General features: G+C 42.8%; 1 protein-coding gene across 1 annotated transcript in view; it reads right to left on the bottom strand.

The window, feature by feature from the left end:
• Window positions 1–1,977: 1,977 nt before the first annotated feature.
• TRPM6 (transient receptor potential cation channel subfamily M member 6) overlaps window positions 1,978–23,910 on the bottom strand; it is a 169,266-nt gene continuing 147,333 nt past the window's right edge. Inside the window, exons 35-40 of the mRNA XM_084628138.1 lie at window positions 23,304–23,590; window positions 22,972–23,054; window positions 19,296–19,501; window positions 17,151–17,202; window positions 3,803–3,909; window positions 1,978–2,497 (exon numbers count right to left, since the gene is read on the bottom strand). Of these exons, the coding sequence (XP_084484264.1) occupies window positions 2,373–2,497; window positions 3,803–3,909; window positions 17,151–17,202; window positions 19,296–19,501; window positions 22,972–23,054; window positions 23,304–23,590 (860 nt within the window). The 3' untranslated portion in view covers window positions 1,978–2,372. The remainder of the gene's footprint in view (window positions 2,498–3,802; window positions 3,910–17,150; window positions 17,203–19,295; window positions 19,502–22,971; window positions 23,055–23,303; window positions 23,591–23,910) is intronic.

The following is a 23,910-nucleotide window of genomic DNA, read 5'->3' as shown; positions in this document are numbered from 1 at the left end:
CAAGGTCCTTTCAGCTGAGGGTGACCCCTGTGCAGGTTAAGCACAGTTCTGCTCCCCTTTATTCATACAATACAACAACACTGATAACAACTTTTCACTACTCCTGTATTTAGTACTAAAATTATTTGTAACCCAACACCAGCCAAAGTTGATCACTTTGAGCAACACCACTCTATCTGCTGTATATCTAGGCAGAGCATGTTCATGTAAATACAGTTTGCTCCTGAAGTCTCTCCCCATCCCAGCTAGCTGTCACGGGAGAAACTCATTCAGACCCTGCTTACATCTACATATACATTCTCTAAATGTACCAAATTCATGTCAAGTCATAGTGGGGCACAATGCTGCTCTCAGTTAAAGTAATGGGAGTTTTGTCACTGACTGCAATGACAGCAAGATCGAGCCCCAGTAAATGAAAAACACTGGATTCCAGGGTGAAATCCTGAACCTATTGAAGTCAATGACAAAATTCCTTTTTTTTTCAATGGAGCTAGGATATTATCCCAGGTAGCTTAGCTATGCACTGACCTGTAATGGTCTGCTTCAGTGCATGATTTAGAAAGATATGCTGCCTAAAAGGAAACAAAATTACTGGTGCAATCACGTGACATTACAATCTTCTTCCACAGAGTCAACTAGAATGTCTTTGTTCGCAACTCTCAGACACTCAAAGTCTCATGATGACTTCTGCAATGAGTGGTTCAGCAGCTACAAAATATAGTATAGAGAAAAACAGAAATGTAAGATGTGTTTTTTTGACGTTTCCTATCCTTTTAAGTTCCAAAATTTGGCATTTCTAGCATCAACTATTTACAACAACAAGAAGAAATCAGCTAACGCAAGATTTGGAATTTGATTGGAGGGGTTAAAGATTTTAGAAAGTGCAACGCTGGGGTCACTACGGCCCCAATCCTGCCAAGACGTGCTTACTTGTACCCCCTGCTTTGAGTAGTTCCATTGAAATCACAGTGCACAATTTAAGCACATGCATAAATCTTTGATCTACCACTGGATCTCAGTAGGAAAGAGCGAAAAGAAAATGTATCTCTACACCTACTCAATCACACTTTGGGAGAAAAGCCAAGTACCTACAATATTCAACTAAACACCCAAGCAAGTGTAATTTTATATTATTCATTAGGTTTTTTCAATTTTCTATTGTATCTTAAAACTTAAAGAATTGAGAGGGTTTTTTTTTTCAAATTACAGACATTTTCAAGAAAGACAAAATGCTATTTAAAAATTGAAATTATTTGGTTGTAAAAAGTATAGTGCTTTTGCAGCAGATGAATTCACCTTCTGACCTATTCACATTTGGAAAGACATGCAATTTCATTACACCTCCAGTTTTCACTTTAATGGGATTTTTGGGGTATGAAAAGAATGCAGGAATGGGCCATCATTGCACGGTGCAGTCCTCTCCCAAACTCACAGAATGAGGACTTTTGTTTACATGACTTTTAAACTCTTGAGCCCAGAGACTCAAGAGGTATTTCAGAACTTAAATCCCATGGGATTTAGGCAACTAGATACACTGGAGAATCTTTATCATTGTTCTCACATGGCCCATCTCTGCATCCAAACTGCACTACAGAATCACCAAAAAACATTTTCCCAGTTTTCTCCACACTGAACACACGGGGGCCATGTATACAGCTCTAGAGCTATTTATGCATATGCATACATACATTGTTTTACTGAAAGCAGGGATCAGGTAAGGTAGCAGGGAAATAAGCACCATATAATTCCTACTTGGGGAAATACAACTTTAAAAAAACAGCCCCATTTATTTTCCAAAATAAACACCGTTCAGCTTCATATCATATGTCCAGCTAAGGCACTGAAGTATAAATGAACTTTATTAGCAGGTAAGGCAGCCCCCTGTTCCAGTCTTTTTACTAAGCAGTATTACAACAAAGTACAAAAATCTTCAGTGCACTGAAAATAAAGAATTTCCTTTGGAAAACATGTGCCCTATTTACCTGTAGGATATCACTCTTGTGCATTTATGGGTTTGTCTATACTGTAATCAAAGGATGTGATTATAGCTTGAATACACATACTCCACCTAATCTAGCTATCTTGGGTCCCAGAACAGTTAACCCACAGTAGCGTGAGCTTCCCCCATGAATAATTACCCAGGGTTCTAGGCAGGTTCATACAAGCCACACAGACTCCTGCTGCCACAACTTCACTGCTACGGGACCTGACCTACATTAAAGCTAGCTCAGGAATGCCTACTTGACCTACAGTCATACCCTGTGGTTATGGTATAGACATACCCAAGATTTTGTCCTTTCAGACTGACAGGTGACAAAACTAAGTAAGGAGTGTTTTCAAGTGTTCAAAAGGCCAAAAGTCACCCTGCTTGATCACAGACGGGTATAATTTTCCAGAAGCTTGTCATCAGTAGCAACAGCACTCTCTGCTCCTGCCTCTGTCTCCACTTTGACAGCTGGATTGAGCCTTGCAGGGGTGTAGTCATTTCGTCTCATATCTGTGGGGGGAAACAAATTCAGTGACATGGACAGTAACTGTTTGAAGAATATATGCAGACTATGCAAAAGCCAGATCCTGAGGGTGAGAGTAAGGGGCACGTTAATCCTATATTGTGCTAGGGTGACCAGACAGCAAATGTGAAAAACCGGGACAGGGGTAGGGGGTAATAGGACCCTATATAAGAAAAAGACCCCAAAATCGGGACTGTCCCTATAAAATTGTGACATCTGGTCACCCTATATTGTGCATTGGGGGAGAGGGAGATGCTAAACTGACCTGACTCTTTCTAAGAGAGGTCAGCCCAGAGTGGGAGGAGATGCACTAGAGGAGGACCCATGGATAGGCAGAGGGGGTGGGGAACTTACACAAATGTATTCTCCACTGTCCTACACTACTAGTTAATCATTTGCAAGTCCTGCCCCTTCCTCCCGCATCCCAATATCCATTGGCCACAGAGGCAAGCAACCATATTCAGAATGAGGCAGCTATTGAAATCAGAGTATTTTTCATTAGAAAAAAAAAACATAGATAGCAATTCTCTGTCTTTCATCCGACACCATATTACAACACTTTTCACCCAGAACTGCAATTATTTTTGACACTCTGAGCCCCATAAAACAGATCTGATCTACATCACAATGAAAAGTACATTTCTAACAAATATAATGTATGTGATAGGTGGTTCCAAATACATAGAAAGCAAAAGCTGTGATATATGGAGCCAAGTTTGAAGGTAACATCTGCAAGCAGAGAAAGACTCACGGAGATCTCTCTGTGGGCTGCTGCATTGCTGATTTTTACGGATTTTCTCAGACCCTTATTTAAACGCTAAAAATTATTGCTGTGGTAACTATATTGATCCCTCTGGAAAGTGATCTATCATTTTACATGGAGAAGAAAATAATTTAATGTGTGTTTAATGGTAGGGGTTCACATCATGAACTCCAGACCTCTGACTGATGGCTTCTAATTTAAAAATGATAGCCAGGCAAAAGAAAAAGGGAAGTTGAGTGCCAATCAGTGCAGCGCAGCTTCATCTGTGCATGCAAAGGGAGCTCCAGATCATCAGCTTTACTGAGGAAAAAGATAACCTGTCAGTGTTACTCAATCACAACTCACCAGAGTTCTAAGACAATACCTGTTAGTCATTTCAGGACCTTTGTTATTTTGGAGTTAGAAAGTTAGACATGGACTGGAAATAAGACACAACAGTATGCCCAATATGCCACCCATACCAGCTTCTACAGAACTCTGTTCTTAAAATGGATTTGCTCAGGAACATATAAAATCTTACAGTTCATACCAGGAAGTTTCAGCTTCCTGCAGCAGGAGTTACAACAGTGCTTTGTAATGAAGTTTTTAATTGCATGTTCCCCTAGGTTTGCTGGTCCAAACACCATCCTTCCAGATCTGAAAGAAATGAGAGAATATCAGTGAGCTGAAAGTTAAAGAAAGGATGTGCTTTATGCATTATCCCTTGGAATACTACTCTTTAGAATGTAGTGAAGCTGTTTCAGGGATAAGTTATTCAGTGAGACCATTTTTTCTGTGTAGCAAACCAAAGTACAACCAAAACCTTTTAAATAAATGGGGTCAAACCTTGTCTCCAGTGCACAACTGGGGAGATTAATGAAGTTATCCTCCTCCAACTCAGCCCATGGAGGAGTAGGAGGTTACTCCCTGGCTACTTCTGTAACCTCAAAGGTCCAGGAATACTAATGGCCACTGTGCTCTGTCTCCACTGGGGAGAGAATCCCTGGTTGATTTACTCAGTCCCCACTAAAACCCTCTTGACAGAATTGTGATCTATGGTGCTTGGGGGGCATGGGCTCCTGGTGTGGACCTCCCTCCACCTACCCCACAACAGGACCATCATGGTTGTGCTGCACCAACTATTCTCCAGACCTACAGAATGAATAGGATTGTGGGAGACATTAGGGTATAAACCAGAGCTACCAAAGAGGTGAAATTCAATAGAACTATGACCTGATTTAGGAACAGATCATTTAAACAAATACAGTTCCAGCGTTTGCAAACAGAAAGAAATTTCCTAAAACAAGAAGAACTCTATTTACACCAACACCTATTAAGAATACAGTGCATTGCTAGTAAACAAGGCTCTTCAATTATCTGCTTCCAACTGTACTCATTTCTGTATTCCTACATTTTCTGGGAAATTCAGCAATGTAACCAAATTCATTTGTGGAAGCATATAGCATATTCTGGATGAAGCTGACAAAATAACAAATAGACTAAGATAAACCAGACATGTATTAGAAGAACTGCATAATTATAACAGATTCTTAATGTCATTTGAAAGATCAGTGTTCATTAATTTTAATATTTCTCCACCATTATTCTCGAGGATTTAATTGACATTCTAGACATCATGGAACAGAGCACATAAGGAACACTTCCAAAGAAACTTTATGAAAGCTAATATTTTATTTTAATGACATGCAGAGTGGAAACAACACATTTTAAAATCTGAAATCAATTATAGCTCAGAAAAGCAGACCTGAAAAAAAGAATCTGACTCTCACAAATCTCTACTCTCCACACAAAAACACATCAATCACCTCAAAGGAGAGCAGCTTTCAAAAAGGGCATGGTCAAAAATTGACTTTTCCCATATATATATAAAATGAATCCCCATTTCCCCTGGAGAGAAGTACAGTGGTTACAAAGAAGAAACACCAAACCTAGAATGGGAGGCCTGATAACAACTTAATGTCTGGCTGAGAAGCAGAGACTGTTCCCAGGCTCATTCAAGGAAATAACACAACTAGGACTAGTTCTAGTGTCCTCTATGGCTCCTTAGTGCCACAGAAATAGAGTAGAAGCTGCAAGGTATTAAAGTGCCATCAAAGCACTTTGAATACCATGGTATGTGGTAGTCGCTTTTGGTCCAATTTGGTAAAGTGCCAACAAGTTGCAGTCATAGGGCTTGTCTACACTGGCAAGTTTTATCGCCAAAAACTGCCTTTTGGCGACAAAACAGCATGAGCCTACACACTATAATGGGACTTTTATCGTAAAAAATGCCCAGTTTGACAAAAAACTTCCACCCCTACCAGAAACTTTTGTCTGTTCCCCTCCCTTTATTGTGGACAAAGAGCCAGTGTAGACACTGCTGATTGTTTTGTGGACAGAACTGGCTTCCGCCAGTATCCCACATTGCCTGCCCTGATTGCTCTGCTCAGTGTTTTGATCTCTGCTGCCCTGCAGGCATGTGCCCTCCCCTTTCAAAGCAGCGGGAAGTATCTGTGTGCTGCTCCCTTTGGGGAACTTAGCCCTGGTCTACACTAGGACTTTAGGTCGAATTTAGCAGCTTTAAATCGATTTAAACCTGCACCCGTCCACACAGTGAAGCCCTTTATTTCGACTTAAAGGGCTCTTAAAATCGATTTCCTTACTCCACCCCTGACAAGTGGATTAGCGCTTAAATCGACGTTCCCAGCTCGAATTTGGGGTACTGTGGACACAATTCGATGGTATTGGCCTCCGGGAGCTATCCCAGAGTGCTCCATTCTGACCGCTCTGGACAGCACTCTCAACTCAGATGCACTGGCCAGGTAGACAGGAAAAGAACCGCGAACTTTTGAATCTCATTTCCTGTTTGGCCAGCATGGCAAGCTGCAGGTGACCATGCAGAGCTCATCAGCACAGGTGACCATGATGGAGTCCCAGAATCGCAAAAGAGCTCCAGCATGGACCGAACGGGAGGTACGGGATCTGATCGCTGTTTGGGGAGAGGAATCCGTGCTATCAGAACTCCGTTCCAGTTTTCGAAATGCCAAAACCTTTGTGAAAATCTCCCAGGGCATGAAGGACAGAGGCCATAACAGGGACCCGAAGCAGTGCCGCGTGAAACTGAAGGAGCTGAGGCAAGCCTACCAGAAAACCAGAGAGGCGAACAGCCGCTCTGGGTCAGAGCCCCAAACATGCCGCTTCTATGATGAGCTGCATGCCATTTTAGGGGGTTCAGCCACCACTACCCCAGCCGTGTTGTTTGACTCCTTCAATGGAGATGGAGGCAATACGGAAGCAGGTTTTGGGGACGAAGAAGATGAGGAGGAGGAGGAGGTTGTAGCTAGCTCACAGCAAGCAAGCGGAGAAACCGGTTTTCCCGACAGCCAGGAACTGTTTCTCACCCTAGACCTGGAGCCAGTACCCGCCGAACCCACCCAAGGCTGCCTCCTGGACCCAGCAGGCGGAGAAGGGACCTCTGGTGAGTGTACCTTTTAAAATGCTATACATGGTTTAAAAGCAAGCATGTGAAAGGATTACTTTGCCCTGGCATTTGCGGTTCTCCTAGATGTAGTCCTAAAGCCTTTGCAAAAGGTTTCTGGGGAGGGCAGCCTTATTTCGTCCTTCATGGTAGGACACTTTTATCACTCCAGGCCAGTAACACATACTCGGGAATCACTGTAGAACAAAGCATTGCAGTGTATGTTTGCTGGCATTCAACCAAAATCCGTTCTTTCTCTCTCTGTGTTATCCTCAGGAGAGTGAGATATAATTCATGGTCACCTGGTTGAAATAGGGTGCTTTTCTTCAGGGACACATTCCTGCTGGGCTGTTTGCCTGTGGCTGAACAGAAATGTTCCCCGCTGTTAGCCACGGGGAGGGGGGAGGGTTGAGGGGGTAGTCACGCGGTGGGAGGAGGCAAAATGCGACCTTGTAACGAAAGCACATGTGCTATGTATGTAATGTTAACAGCAAGGTTTACCCTGAAAGAGTGTAGCGACTGTTTTATAAAATGTGTCTTTTTAAATACCGCTGTCCCTTTTTTTTTCTCCACCAGCTGGATGTGTTTCAATGATCACAGGATCTTCTCCTTCCCAGAGGCTAGTGAAGCTTAGAAAGAAAAAAAAACGCACTCGAGATGAAATGTTCTCCGAGCTAATGCTGTCCTCCCACACTGACAGAGCACAGACGAATGCGTGGAGGCAAATAATGTCAGAGTGCAGGAAAGCACAAAATGACCGGGAGGAGAGGTGGAGGGCTGAAGAGAGTAAGTGGCGGGCAGAAGACAGGGCTGAAGCTCAAATGTGGCGGCAGCGTGATGAGAGAAGGCAGGATTCAATGCTGAGGCTGCTGCAGGACCAAACCAGAATGCTCCAGTGTATGGTTGAGCTGCAGCAAAGGCAGCTGGAGCACAGACTGCCACTGCTGCCCCTCTGTAACCAACCGCCCTCCTCCCCAAGTTCCATAGTCTCCACACCCAGATGCCCAAGAACGCGGTGGGGGGGCCTCCGGCCAACCAGCGACTCCACAACAGAGGATTGCCCAAAAAAAAGAAGGCTGTCATTCAATAAATTTTAAAGTTGTAAACTTTTAAAGTGCTGTGCTTAAAGTGCTGTGTGGCATTTTCCTTCCCTCCTCCACCACCCCTCCTGGGATACCTTGGTAGTCATCCCCCTATTTGTGTGATGAATGAATAACGAATGCATGACTGTGAAGCAGCAATGACTTTATTGCCTCTGCAAGCGGTGATTAAAGGGAGGAGGGGACGGTGGTTAGCTTACAGGGAAGTAGAGTGAACCAAGGGGCGGGGGGTTTCATCAAGGAGAAACAAACAGAACTTTCACACTGTAGCCTGGCCAGTCATGAAACTGGTTTTCAAAGCTTCTCTGATGCGTACCGCGCCCTCCTGAGCTCTTCTAACCGCCCTGGTGTCTGGCTGCGCGTAACCAGCAGCCAGGCGATTTGCCTCAATCTCCCACCCCGCCATAAACGTCTCCCCCTTACTCTCACAGATATTGTGGAGCACACAGCAAGCAGTAATAACAGTGGGAATATTGGTTTCGCTGAGGTCTAAGCGAGTCAGTAAACTGCGCCAGCGCGCCTTTAAACGTCCAAATGCACATTCTACCACCATTCTGCACTTGCTCAGCCTGTAGTTGAACAGCTCCTGACTACTGTCCAGGCTGCCTGTGTACGGCTTCATGAGCCATGGCATTAAGGGGTAGGCTGGGTCCCCAAGGATACGTATAGGCATTTCAACATCCCCAACAGTTATTTTCTGGTCTGGGAAGAAAGTCCCTTCCTGCAGCTTTTGAAACAGACCAGAGTTCCTGAAGATGCGAGCGTCATGCACCTTTCCCGGCCATCCCACGTTGATGTTGGTGAAACGTCCCTTGTGATCCACCAGAGCTTGCAGCACTATCGAAAAGTACCCCTTGCGGTTTATGTACTCGCCGGCTTGGTGCTCTGGTGCCAAGATAGGGATATGGGTTCCGTCTATAGCCCCACCACAGTTAGGGAATCCCATTGCAGCAAAGCCATCCACTATGACCTGCACATTTCCCAGGGTCACTACCCTTGATATCAGCAGATCTTTGATTGCGTGAGCTACTTGCATCACAGCAGCCCCCACAGTAGATTTGCCCACTCCAAATTGATTCCCAACTGACCGGTAGCTGTCTGGCGTTGCAAGCTTCCACAGGGCTATCGCCACTCGCTTCTCAACTGTGAGGGCTGCTCTCATCCTGGTATTCATGCGCTTCAGGGCAGGGGAAAGCAAGTCACAAAGTTCCATGAAAGTGCCCTTACGCATGCGAAAGTTTCGCAGCCACTGGGAATCGTCCGAGACCTGCAACACTATGCGGTCCCACCAGTCTGTGCTTGTTTCCCGAGCCCAGAATCGGCGTTCCACAGCATGAACCTGCCCCATTAGCACCATGATGCATGCATTGGCAGGGCCATGCTTTCAGAGAAATCTGTGTCCATGTCCTGATCACTCACGGGACCACGCTGACGTCGCCTCCTCGCCCGGTATCGCGTTGCCATGTTCTGGTGCTGCATATACTGCTGGATAATGCGTGTGGTGGTTGATGTGCTCCTAATTGCCAAAATGAGCTCAGCGGCCTCCATGCTTGCCTTGGTATGGCGTCCGCACAGAAAGAAGGCGCGGAACGATTGTCTGCCGTTGCTCTGACGGAGGGAGGGGCGACTGACGACACGGCTTACAGGGTTGGCTTCAGGGAGCTAAAATCAACAAAGGGTGTGCCTGTACATCAAGGAGTATTTCAGGCAGGACTGCACGGAGGGTTCCAATAAGAAATGGTGCACCAAAGTTATCGTTGTTATTGGAACAAGGAGGTTAGCCTGGCCTCTGATTGATACATGGCTAGATTAACCTCGCTGCGCCTTCTCTGTGACTGACTGCAGTGTGATCTAGACAGGGGAGGAGGAAAATGAGTCCAAAACAAATCTGGTCTATGTCTTGTTCTGACCCACTCCATCGATCCTTTATATCTTTGGCTGGCAGCAGACAAAAAAGGCGCGAAATGATTGTCTGCCCTTGCTTTCACGGGGGGAGGGAGGGTGGGAACGGGGTCCTGACGATATGAACCCAGAACCACCCGCGACAATGTTTTAGCCCCATCAGGCATTGGGATATCAACCCAGAATTCCAATGGGCAGCGGAGACTGCGGGAACTGTGGGATAGCTACCCACAGTGCAACGCTCCAGAAGTCGACGCTTGCCTCGGTACTGTGGAAGCGCTCCGCCGAGTTAATGCACTTAATGCACTTAGAGCATTTTCTGTGGGGACACACACACTCGAATATATAAAACCGATTTCAAAAAAACCGACTTCTATAAATTCGACCTAATTTCGTAGTGTAGACATACCCAAACAAAGAGCAAATCATTGGAATGCTCCTGTTCTGCCCTGCACTAGGAATGCAGCAGCAGGCAGACTGCTGCTGCAGGGGAGGGGGACAGACTGCCATGCTGCTTTGCCCTTTCTCAGCACCGAGAGCTCACAGAGCTACTCATGATGCTGCTCTCGGCAGCTGAGGGGGCTGTGGGAGAACTCGGAGAGAATCCCAAGATGCGCAGAGATCAGCTCTTCCCTCCCTCAACACTGCACTGTGGGATACATACCCACTGTGCATTGCTCACCCTGTCAATGATGGTGTCCCCAGTGTGGACATGAGCTGTCGACAGAGGGAGCAAGTGTGAACACCCTTTGGCGATTTTTGTTTTGTCGACTTTTGGGTGTCGACATAAGTTTTGTCAACAAAACTTGGTAGCGTAGACAAGCCCTTAGGCACTCTTGTAAGTAAAGCAGCATGCCTGTGCTAATGCAGTGTGAGTCCGTCCCCCGCAGTGCCTAGACCACAACAAAGTTGAGGAGTCTGAGCTGCCTCTGAACTAATGGACTTTGTCTGTCAGCTCAAGCTATACTGGCTCGTGCTTTCAGATATGGAGGTCCTGCATTCAAGCCATGTAGATGGCCTGTCCAGCACACTGAAGGGAAGCCTAGTTCTGTACAAATGCGCTAGAAAAGTTTTATTTTGGCCCTTCAGACACATGCTGATGGCCCTTCAGATACCTCTGCTTGCTGGTGTCCCAACCGCCTACCTTGGCATCTGCGTGGAGATAGTGGGAGTTCTAACTCCTACTGCCTTTAACCACAGCCATCTCCTTTGTCTTATATCTTTTTATACCCTCCTGTGGCATGTTTTTCTTGCTACAAGCCTGTTCGTCAGCTCTCTCAGTATGTAAGTTATGCCAGGCTAATGCTGCTCATCCTTATTTGCTAACTCGAAACATAAACCCCTATTTACAGCACCTCTGAACTAGTGTATAGAAAACTACAGAACTGTTGTGACAAATATCATCATGCCATCATAGAGGGGCGGGTCTTGGCATTGAAAACTCCATTTTAAAGGCAATGGTAGAATGCACGAAAGAAAAGACCCATTATGAGATAATGGCATAAATCTCCCACACAAATTACTTTAAAAATGAATCCCAGAATCAATGGAACTAAAGAAACAACACATTAATAATAATTATAATGATTATTAGTAGTACTAAAATATGCACCAGCCCCATCAGTCAGATGTCGCCCACTCTCTTATGGTATCTAAGAGAATATGAGCTCAAAGACATGCCTTTGAGTCTTGCTAGCAACTTTTCAAGCAGCATGCAATTTTTGGAGAAATAAGTCATCGATAAAGGAAAACACAAAACAGACCCCAATACTCTGGAATTTTTCCCTTGTGAGTGAGTGAAGGAGAAAGTTAAGAGTGAATTTTAAAGTTTGGGTTTTTTTAGGAAGTATATCTCTGGAATGATCACTTTACACAAGTATATTGCTAGCTGCATACAAGTGCCATCTGTAGCTTCATTGTCATATTCTCTCAGATCACCAAGTCAAAACAACACTATTTTGCTTATTGCAGTTCTTAAGATTTCCCCTAACACATGAAGAGCAAGCTGGTTTTTTTGCTTCATTAATCAGTGTCTGCTATAACTCATCTTTAGCTAGTATACTGAATGCCTTTTAAATGGAAACTGTATAACTCGTTTTTATTAATCTGGGTGTAATGCTTTAAGTGTCCATAAACGATGGAAGGTACTTACCCTTCATAACTGGAGTTCTTCAAGATGTGTGGTTCCTATCTGTATTCCACTGTGGGTACACATGCATTCCATGTGCCTGAGTATCCATTGGTCCATACCCTTGCTTTCCTGATGCTCTGTGCTGATTGCGTAAGGGGAAAAGTCAACCAACACATCTCCAGATCCTCCTCTTAGCACAAATCAGAGATGATCCTTAGCAGAGAGAAAGGAGGGCACATAGTGGAATACAGACAGGGACCACACATCTCGAAGAACTCCAGTTACAAAAAGTACGTAACTTCCCTTTCTTCTTTGAGTGCTGGTCCCTATGTGTATTCCACTGTGGGTGACTGACAAGCAGTACTCAGTGAGAAGGAGGGTGCGATGATGGAGGAGGTCTGGTTGTTTGTAGAACCACTGTTTTCATTCTACTATGGCAACAAACAGCCGGGTGACTTTTCAATCTGTTTTGTTCTCTATAGGTAAAATGCCAATGATCATCTCACATCAAGGGAATAAAATATTTTCCTTTGCTGGCAGCGTGAGGTTTTGGGAAGATCAGAAGTAACTGGATAGTCTGGTTTATGTGAAATTCCAAAACTACTGTAGGGGTAAATTTTGGATGTAGTCATAGCAAGACTTTGTCATTATCAAATAGTGTGTAATAAGGATCTGCCGTTAGGAACCCCAGTTCACCTGTCTGCCTGGCCAAGGTGATGGCAATGAGGAAAGCAACCTTCATAGACAGATGAAGCATTGAACAGGTAGCCAGGGCGTTGAAAGGTGGCTTGAAAAGTGATGAAAGTACTAAATTAAGGTCTCATTGAGGGGTTAGTTTTCTTATTGGTAGGAAAGCTCTAATTAAACACTTTAAGAACCTAGAGGTGATTGGATGAGTAAATACAGAGAGTCATTTATTGGAGGGTGACATGACCTAATTGCCTATAGGAAAACTCGCATCGAGCTAAGGGAAAGACCCATCTTCTTGAGGGTAAGGAAGTAATCAAAGATATCAGGACTACCTATTGTAACAGGAGACATACTGTGGTGCTGGGCCCAGACAGAAAAATGCTTCCACTTGGCTAGGTAACATTTTCTGGTGGAGTCCTTTCTGCTTTAGTGAGAACGACTTGCACAGTTTCTGAATAGGAATGTTCTAGATCCGACACCCATCCAAATACCAATCCGGGAGGTGAAGAGCTTCTCGGGTGGGATTTCTGATCATGAGTCAAGAGGTCCTTGAAGGGATGAATGCTGATGGATAGCTGGGCCGACACATGCAGGAGACCTGGGAAGCAGAACAGTTCAGGCCATTTGGACACAATGAAAATGGTTCATGCTCTGTGCTGTCAAATCTTTCGTAAAACTTGAGGAAGTAGTGGTATAGGAGGAAAGGCATAGTTCAAAAGGTCTATCCAAAGAAGTAGGACAGCATCACCACTGAATAACTGGCCCTGAGCTCCCTTGGAACGGTATGTGCTGTACTTCCCATTTGTCTGGGAGCAGGTCCCAGGTAGGCTCCCCCTGAGCAAAGATGCTGTTTACCACTGAGCTGTGAGGCACTCACTTATGATCAGTGGCAAAGTACCTGCTGATGCTGTCTGCCAGTGAATTTTGGGCTCCAGGGCAGTACACTGCTGATAGAGTGATTGTGATTCTTCCAGTTCCATACATTGACCTCTTCTATACACAAGGCAATGGAACTTACTCCTCCCTGTTTGTTTATGTAGAATATGGTTGTCATATTGTCTGACATTATGAGAGAGCATAAGATTGAATTAATGGTAAGAATGCCCTGCATGCTTCTCCGACTGCTCTGCATTCCACAAGATTTATGTGCATTCTGGTTCCCAAGCCATCCAAGTGCACTGTGCTATGTGACTGTCCATGTGCATCCCCAAACCTAACAAGCAGGCAGCTGTGATTATTGTCCTGTTGGGTGTGGGGGATAGGAAAGGAATGCCCATGCATATTTGTGCAGAATCTTTTCACCAAATCAGAGAGGCCCTTATCTTATTGGGGATTGTCACTACAGTGTTCATGCTGTGTTTGCTCAGTATACATACTGTTTGAAGCCAAGCGTAAAGGCATGGAGATGGATGAACAGCAGTATGTAAGTAGATGATGGCATGTGACCTAGAAGAGTAAGGCAAATCCAGACCAATATCAGAGGATTGTGCATAACCTGATTTATTGGGTTGCCCATGACTTGGAATCTAAGTCATGGGGAGCTTAGCCCTTGTTTTGAATCTAAGGTCACTCCCATGAAATCTATAGTCTGAGCCAGAGCCAGGATAGACTTTTGCATGTTCACAGAGATTCCCAGGGATTCTAGGAGATGAAGCAGAGATGAGGTTGACATTATGACTTCTGAATATGTCCTGTCCATAAGAAGCCAATCATGTAGACACTGGAAGATGGTAGAACCACTCAGTCTAAATTGTGTGGCTACTACAGAAAATAATTTTGTAAAGACGCTGGGTGTAGTTGCTAGACCAAACGGGAATACCCTGTATTGACAGTGGTCAGGACCCACCACAAATATGAGGAATCTATTGTGCGAAGGGTGAATATCCACTGAAAGTACATGTCTTTTATATCGAGAGTTGTGAATCATTTGTTTTTTCTAGGGATATTATTACTGATGCCATGTAGAATTGTACCTTATGAATGAAGACCTTGAGTCACCACAGGTTGACAATGGGTCTCCACCCACTTGTCTTTTTGGGACTACAAAATACTTGAAATAAAACCCTTTTCCTTGATGATAAAGAGGTACATACTCTATTGCTCAGCATTTGTGGAGGGGTGTTATCTCCTGAAGGAGGATCTCCTCCTTTAATGGACCTTCAAAAGGGATACAGAAAGAGGTAGTGGAGGGGGTAAAGAGAGAAACTCGATGATATAGCCAGATGGATGATAGCCAGCACCCACTTGTCTGTTGTTATTGACCTCCAATTGTGGGGAAATTATGGTAGGCATCGACAAAAATGGATCTCGAAATTGGATGGAGATGGCATCAACGTTAATTTGCAGTTCCCCAAAGTACCATCAAAAGAATCTTTTGGCTGGGTGACTGCAGTAGAAGTGAATGGGGCAAAGTATCTTGATTTCTGCACCTTCTGGCATATGTGAGGTGGCTCATAACAGGAACTGGTGGTAGAAAGGCTGTGATACAGACCTCTGCTTGTAAGGTTGCTTCTGGTACTTCTTCAGGGCTGGTGTATACATACCCAGGGAACAGAGGGTTGCCGCCCTAGAGTCCTTTAGTGAATGCAAAGACTCATCTATTTTTTCATTAAAAAGATTGACTTCACTGAAAGGCAATCCTGTGCAGTGTTCTGTACCTCTCTGGGGAACCCCGCAGAGTGTTGCCAAGATTCCTGGTGCATCACTATAGCAGTCACCATGGATCTTGAACCAGCATTGACTTTTGCTTGTAACAAGGTTCCTACAACCAATCTGCCATCACCCAATAAGGGCTTGAAATTGAGCCCTATCCTCCCAGGGTAATTAGTTTTTACAGGCCAAGAATGTAGAATAGTTCAAAAAATCATATTTGGCCAGAAGGTCCTGGAATTTAGAAATTCTAAATTGGAGGCTGGTGGAAATAGACTCCATTCTCTCCATAAGGTCCAAATATTTGGCTTCCTCATCAGCAGAGGTGACCCCTGGTGGTGTTGTCTGGACCTTTCCATGACCACTTGGACAACCAGGAAGTTCAGGGCCAGGTGGGAAAACAAGAACTCTATTTTCTCAGAGGGGACAAATTACAGCTTTTCTGCCCTCTTGAAGGCAGGGCACAGATAGCTGGCATATGCCATACTGGTTCCAGTATGGCCTCTTTCAGTGGGAGAGCTACTGAGCTGGATCCTAAAAGCTGTAGGAGGCCCAGGAGGTTGTGCTGTGAGTCCTAGGCTTCCTCTAAGGGGATTTAGAGCTCTTCTGCCCCTCTCTGAACCAGCTTTTGGAATTAACTGTGGTCATCAGGAAGAGACAGCAAGACTGGAGCAACCGGTTCATCCTCCTCCTCTTCCACAGGCTCAGGAGTTTCCATCTGACCTCTAGGAGGGGAGGGATGGCAAGACTCCCTGTTGACTCATACGGACTCTGGGTACTGTGCATATGGGTCCTGTGGCCCCAAGTAAGGCCTGTATGAGGGGTCAAAAGTAGATTGTCTTATATTTGTTGTGAAACACCTAGCACATTTTTTCAATAATACATATATAGTATATATAATCAAAATGTGATAGTAATTACTTATTAATGTTGTGCAAATGTTTATTAATTACTAATGTTATTGATAATACAAATAATATTAGTCATAATAATGGTTTTGGAGACAGGAGATCATGTTTTTAATTCCAATTCTGGAATTGACTTGTTCTGTGTCTTGGGCAAGTCATTTAATATTTCTGAACTTCAGTTTCCCCTTTTGTGAAATTGGGTTAATGATATGTACCCAGTACTTAGGGTACTGTGAGATCTAACTATAGACAAGGCTTGATCCAACACTCTGATCCATACAGATCATCCATACATCTGTCTGTGTGGAGCCACGCTGACCTGGGGCCTCTGTGCAGGTTAAGGGCTTGTCCACACAAACATTTAGTTCACACAGAGCTGGGGTGTGAATACACCCCTGACTTGGTCTGTCACGCACTAACTGATCCGATGGGATCTAACAGTATAACAGTATACTCTGATCTACTCTGCTTTGAAACAGGAGTAGATTAAAGTGCACTAACAAACTTCTGGTGCACATCATCAGGGTCCACATGGACAGTTAGCATGCAGTATATTCACATCCCAGCTTGCTGTGAACTCAGTGTTCAATGAAGTCAAGCCCCAAGTGTCATAATTTAAGGTCAGAAGGGGCCATCAGATCATCTAGTATGACCTCTTGTACACCCCAGGCCAGAAACAAAACCATTGTGTCTCCCCATATGGATCAGAGCCATTGTATATGAAGTGTTGTGTATATAAAAAGCACTATTAACAATCCTGTTGTGAAACCAGGAATCTTGTGTGCCCAGTCCCCTCTCCATTCTCCTAGATCATGTATAATTATTCAGTTGGAACTACACCATCTGGAAAAAAAACATAACTACTACATTCAAATCAAGTATTTAACTCCTGACTAAAAAAAAAAAAAATAATCAAAAACACTCATTGAGAATGTAAATATCCACTTAAAATACACCATTAACTATCAATTGTCTGAAGTGAATTACATCAAACACCTCATGTTCTGAAATGACAGCTAATAAAATGACAATAAACTTACTGCTTGCCTTCAGGTTTAATAACAGATGGATCTGTAAGGACTTCCCCAACACCTACAGTAAATTAGAAGAGAGTGTTACAAGCAAAGATTGTTTTTTTTAAATATCATGTTATGAAATCATAACCAATGTAAATACCAATTTCCTCTATAGACTCTAAATTTACACTTAAGGTAGAAATAAAATGCTAAACTATTTGTTAAAAATAGACAAATGAATGCTAATTGTTCTCACCCCATTCCTGATATTACGTGCTGGTTGATTTATGAATGGATAGGCTAGAAACTTACCCAAATGATTCTATACTATGAAACCATGGAAAGAGTTGCCAAAACTGTTGTAACTACAGTAAAATGAGGCCAAATCCTGAGGCCTGTATTCATGATTAATAGCACCTTATTTCATTATTAAAATCCCGTTGATTTCAATAGGACCACTCAAGAGGAAAGGTGCTATTCAAGGTGAGTAAGGGTATCAGAATATGTCCCTTTATTTAGATGCTGTGCTGTGAGGATGCTGGGGTCTATTCTCCCCTGACATTCTGGTGGTGGTTACAGTAGAGTTAGATAGGTAACTCCAATCAGTGCTAATAGGCGTTTTATGGTAAATCAGTGGAAGAACAGATTCCTTTGTTCTAAATTCCTCTCTTCAACCAATGCCCCATTAGCGCTTATGGGATTCTACTTTAAAAAGTCATTGCCTTATATCTTAGTAAATGATTGGGCTGCTGATGTACAGGAAAACTTCCATGAACATTAGCATCCAATTATTTTAATTCCCACGGTCCATTCGTGACGAACTCATGTGCTGCAATGGATACAGGTAGATAGGTAAAGAATAGCTATAACTATTGTGCTCCCCGTATATTAAAACACCTGAAAATTTGTAACACATTCCAATGACAATGGGCCTTTCTTAATAAAGAATATATTTAAATAAAAGTATAATAAATATAGTTATAAATATTGTGTGTGAGAGAGAGAGATTTTTACACACACGCACATCCCTTTAGTTGCACGTTTCCAATAGACAGACTAGTCTGCCTGGAATTCCAACAGAAACAGATTTTGTGCTCTGATTAGAGAGCTCCAGTTTAGGGACAGCCAATCTAGTATGGACAAACCGAACGCTGACCCATACCTAAGTCAGACCTTTTCTCAGGTTTAAAAGAATTTTGTAAATAATTTTACTCCATTTTTTTCACACTTCTCTTTCCTGGTTTGGGATGGAAATGAGGGCCCCAGTTTTGCAAAGATTTATGCACATACTTCCCTTTTGCAGGCGAAAGCCACTGGTACTGGTCTGTCAGTTTCAGGAGTATTATACTAAACCAAATTTTAAAAATAAGGGACAAGGTGTGGCTCAGTTCCAGTATGTTGTAACAAAGATACACAAAGTCCCATTATATTTCTTAATGTGAAGATAAAATCAAATGAAGGCAAGCATGGACTTAATGGTTTATTTTGCTTGACCAGGAAGTCTTACTGTAATTCACAGCTTCTGAATGCTGTAAAATGTAAATATGATAAGCTTACGCCTAGCAGTGCAAATTGCCCTTGATAGGAGTGAGAACCAATGATGTTTAAACTGAGCAATGGATGGTGTTCGTTTTCTGTACACTGTCAAATATTTATTTTTTTAAATATACCGTGTTCCCCTTTACACATGTGTTGTAAAGTGATCATACCACACACTGTGTTCTTTTGAGGAGCCACCAGGCTCTGTGAATAGTTCTCAGAACTTCAACTTACTTAAACTGTTTACAGTTTTATTAATGAAAAATATAAAAAATAACTGATGCCAGTTTTCAGCCTTCCGATGAGAAAAATGTGTTTTTGTTACAAATATTTAACAATCTTCATCAACATTAACATGTGAAGTGGCTTTTATACAGCCAATTGAAATGTTACTGTGCATTGTTTTAGTACACGGTGCTTGTACACCTAAACTAGATATATGGGGCCAGATACTGTTCTCATTTACACCTACATTCAGAGTAACTCCATGGATGTCTTTGGAGTTGCTCAGGATTGACATGGATGTAAATGGGGGCAGAATTTGCCTCTTTTTCTCTAAGTTGAATTCAACATTGTTTTCTTAGTGGCATCTCTAAGTTATATAATAAACTGTTACATTTTGGCAGTCACCTTGCAAATCCAGGACAAGGAGCTCCCCTCGGGTGTACTCGTAGGTCCAGTGAGAGAAAGCCAACATCATCTCTTCCAGCAAATTGCTGGGGGAAATCTCATCCCCGTTGTTGTTGTTGTACTTGCAGAACTCACCCGTCATGTACTTCTCTATGGTGAGCCACTGATTGGCTGAATGGCAATATATTAAAAAAACCTCCAGAAACCTGTGGGTAAAAATGCTGTCAGTCAGGAGCTGGCAGGATGATGAGTGTCCTGGCCATCTGGTCACAATTATTACGGAGCAAAGCAAATATACTGAAAAGTGGGGCACTACTCCACCATTTACAAACTTCAAACCTCTCAGAAAACTCTCAGCAGCAGAAGATAACAAATGGTGGATAGCAGGAAGTCATTCCTGAGAGATGTAACCTACTGGAGTAGACAGTTCAGAGAATGATCTCAAACCAAAGCCATTCTGTGGACAGGAGTGTCAGTGGACAAGAAGCGTATGCTGAGTAAACCAGGAAATGCTATTGGTACACTAGCTAATCTCTATAGCTACATCTAGGCTACGAGCTAAGGGTGTTATTCCCCTGTTCACATACACATACTTGCCCTTGATCTCATTGATCTAGCACAAGTATTATTAGCAGTGTAACTGCATTAGCGTGGGTAGCAGCTGTGGAGGCACAGGCCAAGTACGGACCCCCTGGTTTCAGGCAGGTTTGTACTTGGCACAGTTAAGCCATGACTCCATTGCCACTACTCATGCTATCACAGCAACACTCCTATTTACACTTGCTCTTGTTCAAGGAGAGCTAGCGCGGGGTATGTGTACTCACGCAGGTGAATCACTCCCCTACCTCGTAGTGGAAGCATAGCATAAATAGATAGACTGAAATCTTTAAGATTAATTAAAGAAATGGCCTTGAACAACAACTGCTATAAAATGCTAAGTCAGGACCCCTTTGGAAAGTTAATTTACCATCACACACCATTTTGTAAAAGAGGTGCAAAGTTGCAGTCCTTCCCCTGCGAAAGCCTGATGATAGTCTTCAAAATAACAAAAAAATCCTCATTTTTATAAGACACACTTGGGCTCATAGGACGCACTATGTTACACCTGATAATCTACTCAGTATAAATCAGGAGAAGCTCCACTAAAGTCAGTGGAATTGGGGTTTACCCCAGTGTAAAACTAATGAGAGAGGATATTTAGTGTCTAGGTTCTCTTTGTTAAGATGGCTCAAATCTTCCTTTCTTCTGCAGAAAGAAAGGAGTAAAATTATGCATGCAGTTTTTTGTTTTGTTTTTGCGGGTTGGGGGGGCATTGTTTGTCTTTTTGAGGGTCTCTCAAAGTCACAGGGTTCCTCTCAAACTCAAAAACTTTCTTCAAAATAAGCCAGTCTAAAGATATCCAGTGACCAGTAATGCTCACAGATGCCACAGTATCTAAGTAATGGGGTGAACAGGGAGAATATTCATAGACCTTAAGGCCAGAAGGGACTATCGTGAACATCTAGTCCAGTGGTTCTGAACCTGGTGTAAACGTATCCCTGGGGGTATGCACAAGTCTTCCAGGGGGTACATCAACTTATCTAGATATTTGCCTAGTTTTACAACAGGGTACATAAAAAGCACTCACAAAGTCAGTACAAACTAAAATTTCATACAATGACTTATTTCTACTGCTCTATATACTGAAATGTAAGTATAATATTTATATTCCAATTGATTTATTTTATAATTATATGGTAAAAATGAGAAAGTAAGCAGTTTTTCAGTAATCGTGTGCTGAGACACCTTTGTATTTTTATGTTTGATTTTGTAAGCAAGTAGTTTTTAAGTGAGGTGAAACTGGGGCTACGCAAGACAAATCAGACTCCTGAAAGGGGTACAGTAGTGTGGAAAGGTTAAGAGCCACTGATCTAGTCTGACCTCCTGCATATCACAGGACACAGACCCTCACCCACCCACTTCTATAGTCAGCCCATAACCTCTGGCTGAGTTACTGATGTCCTCAACTCTACACTTAAATACGTCAAGTTACAGAAAATCCACCATTTACCATAGTTCAGATGAGCAAGTGACCCATGTCCCACTCTGCAGAGGAAGGCAAAAAACCCTCTAGGATCTCTGCCAATTTGATCTGGGGGGAAATTCCTTCCCGATCCCAAGTACTGAACCACAGTTCTATATTGTTATTCCTAAGGGGAAAAAATTGCTCATAAAGGTAACAAAAAACAGCATACAGTGAGATGGAACTGGCTTGTGTAGAAGTGTGGCTGCTACTGAATGAGAGATCAGAAATATACTTGTTTTCTCCCAAGAGTATTTCTGGGTACTGGGTAATGGGAATGTTTTGGGGACAGGATCAAAAGCTCATGGTTTCCACATCTGATGCTGCATATTCGCCCCTGATGTAGTAATGATATAATACAAAGAGATCATATCCATGCCCACTGAAGTAAATAGAAAGACTCCCACTGACTTCAATGGGCTCTAGATCAAGCCCTACATATAATCCTAAATTGTAACACACATGAGGTCATCATTCCCACAGAAGCACAGGTTTTAACAGTGGCATTTCTAGAAATGGTATAGAAAAAACAGGGCTGTGACCAAAAGAGAAGGAAAAGCATTGGTGCACATAACAAAATATGTGCCCTAATTATTTGACTAATAATATAACTAATTTGAATTATGGGCCTTCAAATATCTTGGCCCTCATACTTTCCAAACCGGATCTGCTCATCCCTCCTAAACATGAGGTTTTGCTTTTCTGAAGTGGAAAGCCATTTTCACTTTGATAAAACTTTGATGAGCAGAAGGCCTTATGTTTCCTGTCATACTCTGTAAACTTCCTCGTAAAAGAAACAGTAAAACTTTACTGAAAGTACTCAGTAGCAAATATTGATCAGCTTTCCCATATGAATAAGGATCTATCGGGATGTCCAAAATATAAGCAATTCTTTACATGCACTCTCTTTTCAGACCACTGGAAACTACCTCACATACCTGAAAGGATTTTTTCCCCCCACACTAAAGCAGCTACATCTCAGAGCAGCATGCTCAGCAGAACTGGAGACTGGCTGTTCTCTCATGAACACTTGGCTTTCCTTTTTGCTCAGTAAGGGCCTTTTCCAAACGCCACTGAAGTCAATGAGAGTCTTTCCAATTATTTTTCAATGGACTTTGTTTCAGGCCCTTCTTTCACAAACTTCTTCAACACCAACAAGCAACAGATACACTTAGAAAAAAATCTGCAATGCCTCTAATTCACGTATATTTATTTTATTTATTTATTTCAGTTTAATTAATGCCAGGCATAAGCTTTATACACTTTACAAATATTAAAAGCATGGACACAATTTCTTTTCAATTGACATCTATTAAAAAAGCTTTCCCACTCTGCCCCAGTTAATGCACTCCACCAGATCCTTTATATTTCCCCAAAATTTCCTCACCCACCCAGTCAGATGTTATCAATCTACCCCCTCCATAAAAACTACACAGAAAAAAAATAGGCCTTGAAAGACCGTCAACAAAGCTGGGCTTTGTCAGACCACAGACAAGGGGAATAAGTTCCCTACTTGAGAGGTCTCACTGAAAAACTCCTGCCCCCAGCACCCAAATATTGCAGAAGGTTGTATTTGGTCTTTTCCACCTCACTCTTGAAAGGCAGTTTCCCTACCTTGGGGTATATGGAATGCTATGTGGCTTCAGTTGGTTGAAGGTATATATCAGCTTCTGAGCAGCCCTTTGTTGTTGTATTTCCTAAACAAAAACATATGTATAGGTATTACTTTTAAATAAGCCTATTAAGAAAGACCAGAATATATAAAGAAAGTGAGTGTTCCTTACTAATCATAAATAGGAGATGGATTTTTCCATGGCCCTCTCTCCAATAGGGTAGTAACAATAATTAAAGAGCAGGTCACTCCAGGCTGGAAGTGTTTACATGTACCAAACCATTTCATACCTGCCACACTGTACTGGACAGTTTTCCTGCAGGTTTATACTTACCCGCAGGCACAGATGTAACACTGTACCCTCCTGAAAGATCGTCTGCCATGTCTGAACCACCTCAGGAAGAAATGACTTCACAATGAAGACTTGTCCCAACTTCAATACATCATTCTCAGACCAGGTACAAATGACCTTCATGGCTCTCCGGAGACCTCCATCCATCTCCTCCTGGGACAAGACCTGGATCATTGCAGCCATCCCACGCTGTGACCAGGATGACATGCTTTTATCTAGGTTCAAAGGCGAACTCTCTTCTAGCCTATAGATTGTCACCTCCTCTCCAGCTGAGATCAAAAGAAGTTTTATTTATAAATATCACAAATCACAGCAACACCATTTGAAACTTACATTTCTTCCCCTAAAATAGCATATAACTTTCTCACTTTACAGTACTTACCAATATGGGTTTCCACTATGCTAGAAGAGAAACTGTATTCCTGAAATATTATCCAAAGTCTTCTATTGTTCACTAAAGGTGATGTTCAACCCTATTCAGAGGGCCACCACAAGACCTATGCACCCCTTAAATTACATTGTCTCTTTGTACTGGCCTTCTTCATAGGGATGAATTCCAGCCTTCAGACATGCTTCAATACAAGCAAAC

Source organism: Lepidochelys olivacea, assembly GCF_965140295.1.
Source record: "Lepidochelys olivacea isolate rLepOli2 genome assembly, chromosome: 5".
Classification (NCBI taxonomy): Eukaryota; Metazoa; Chordata; order Testudines; family Cheloniidae; genus Lepidochelys; species Lepidochelys olivacea.
This window is presented reverse-complemented; position numbering and strand designations above follow the sequence as displayed.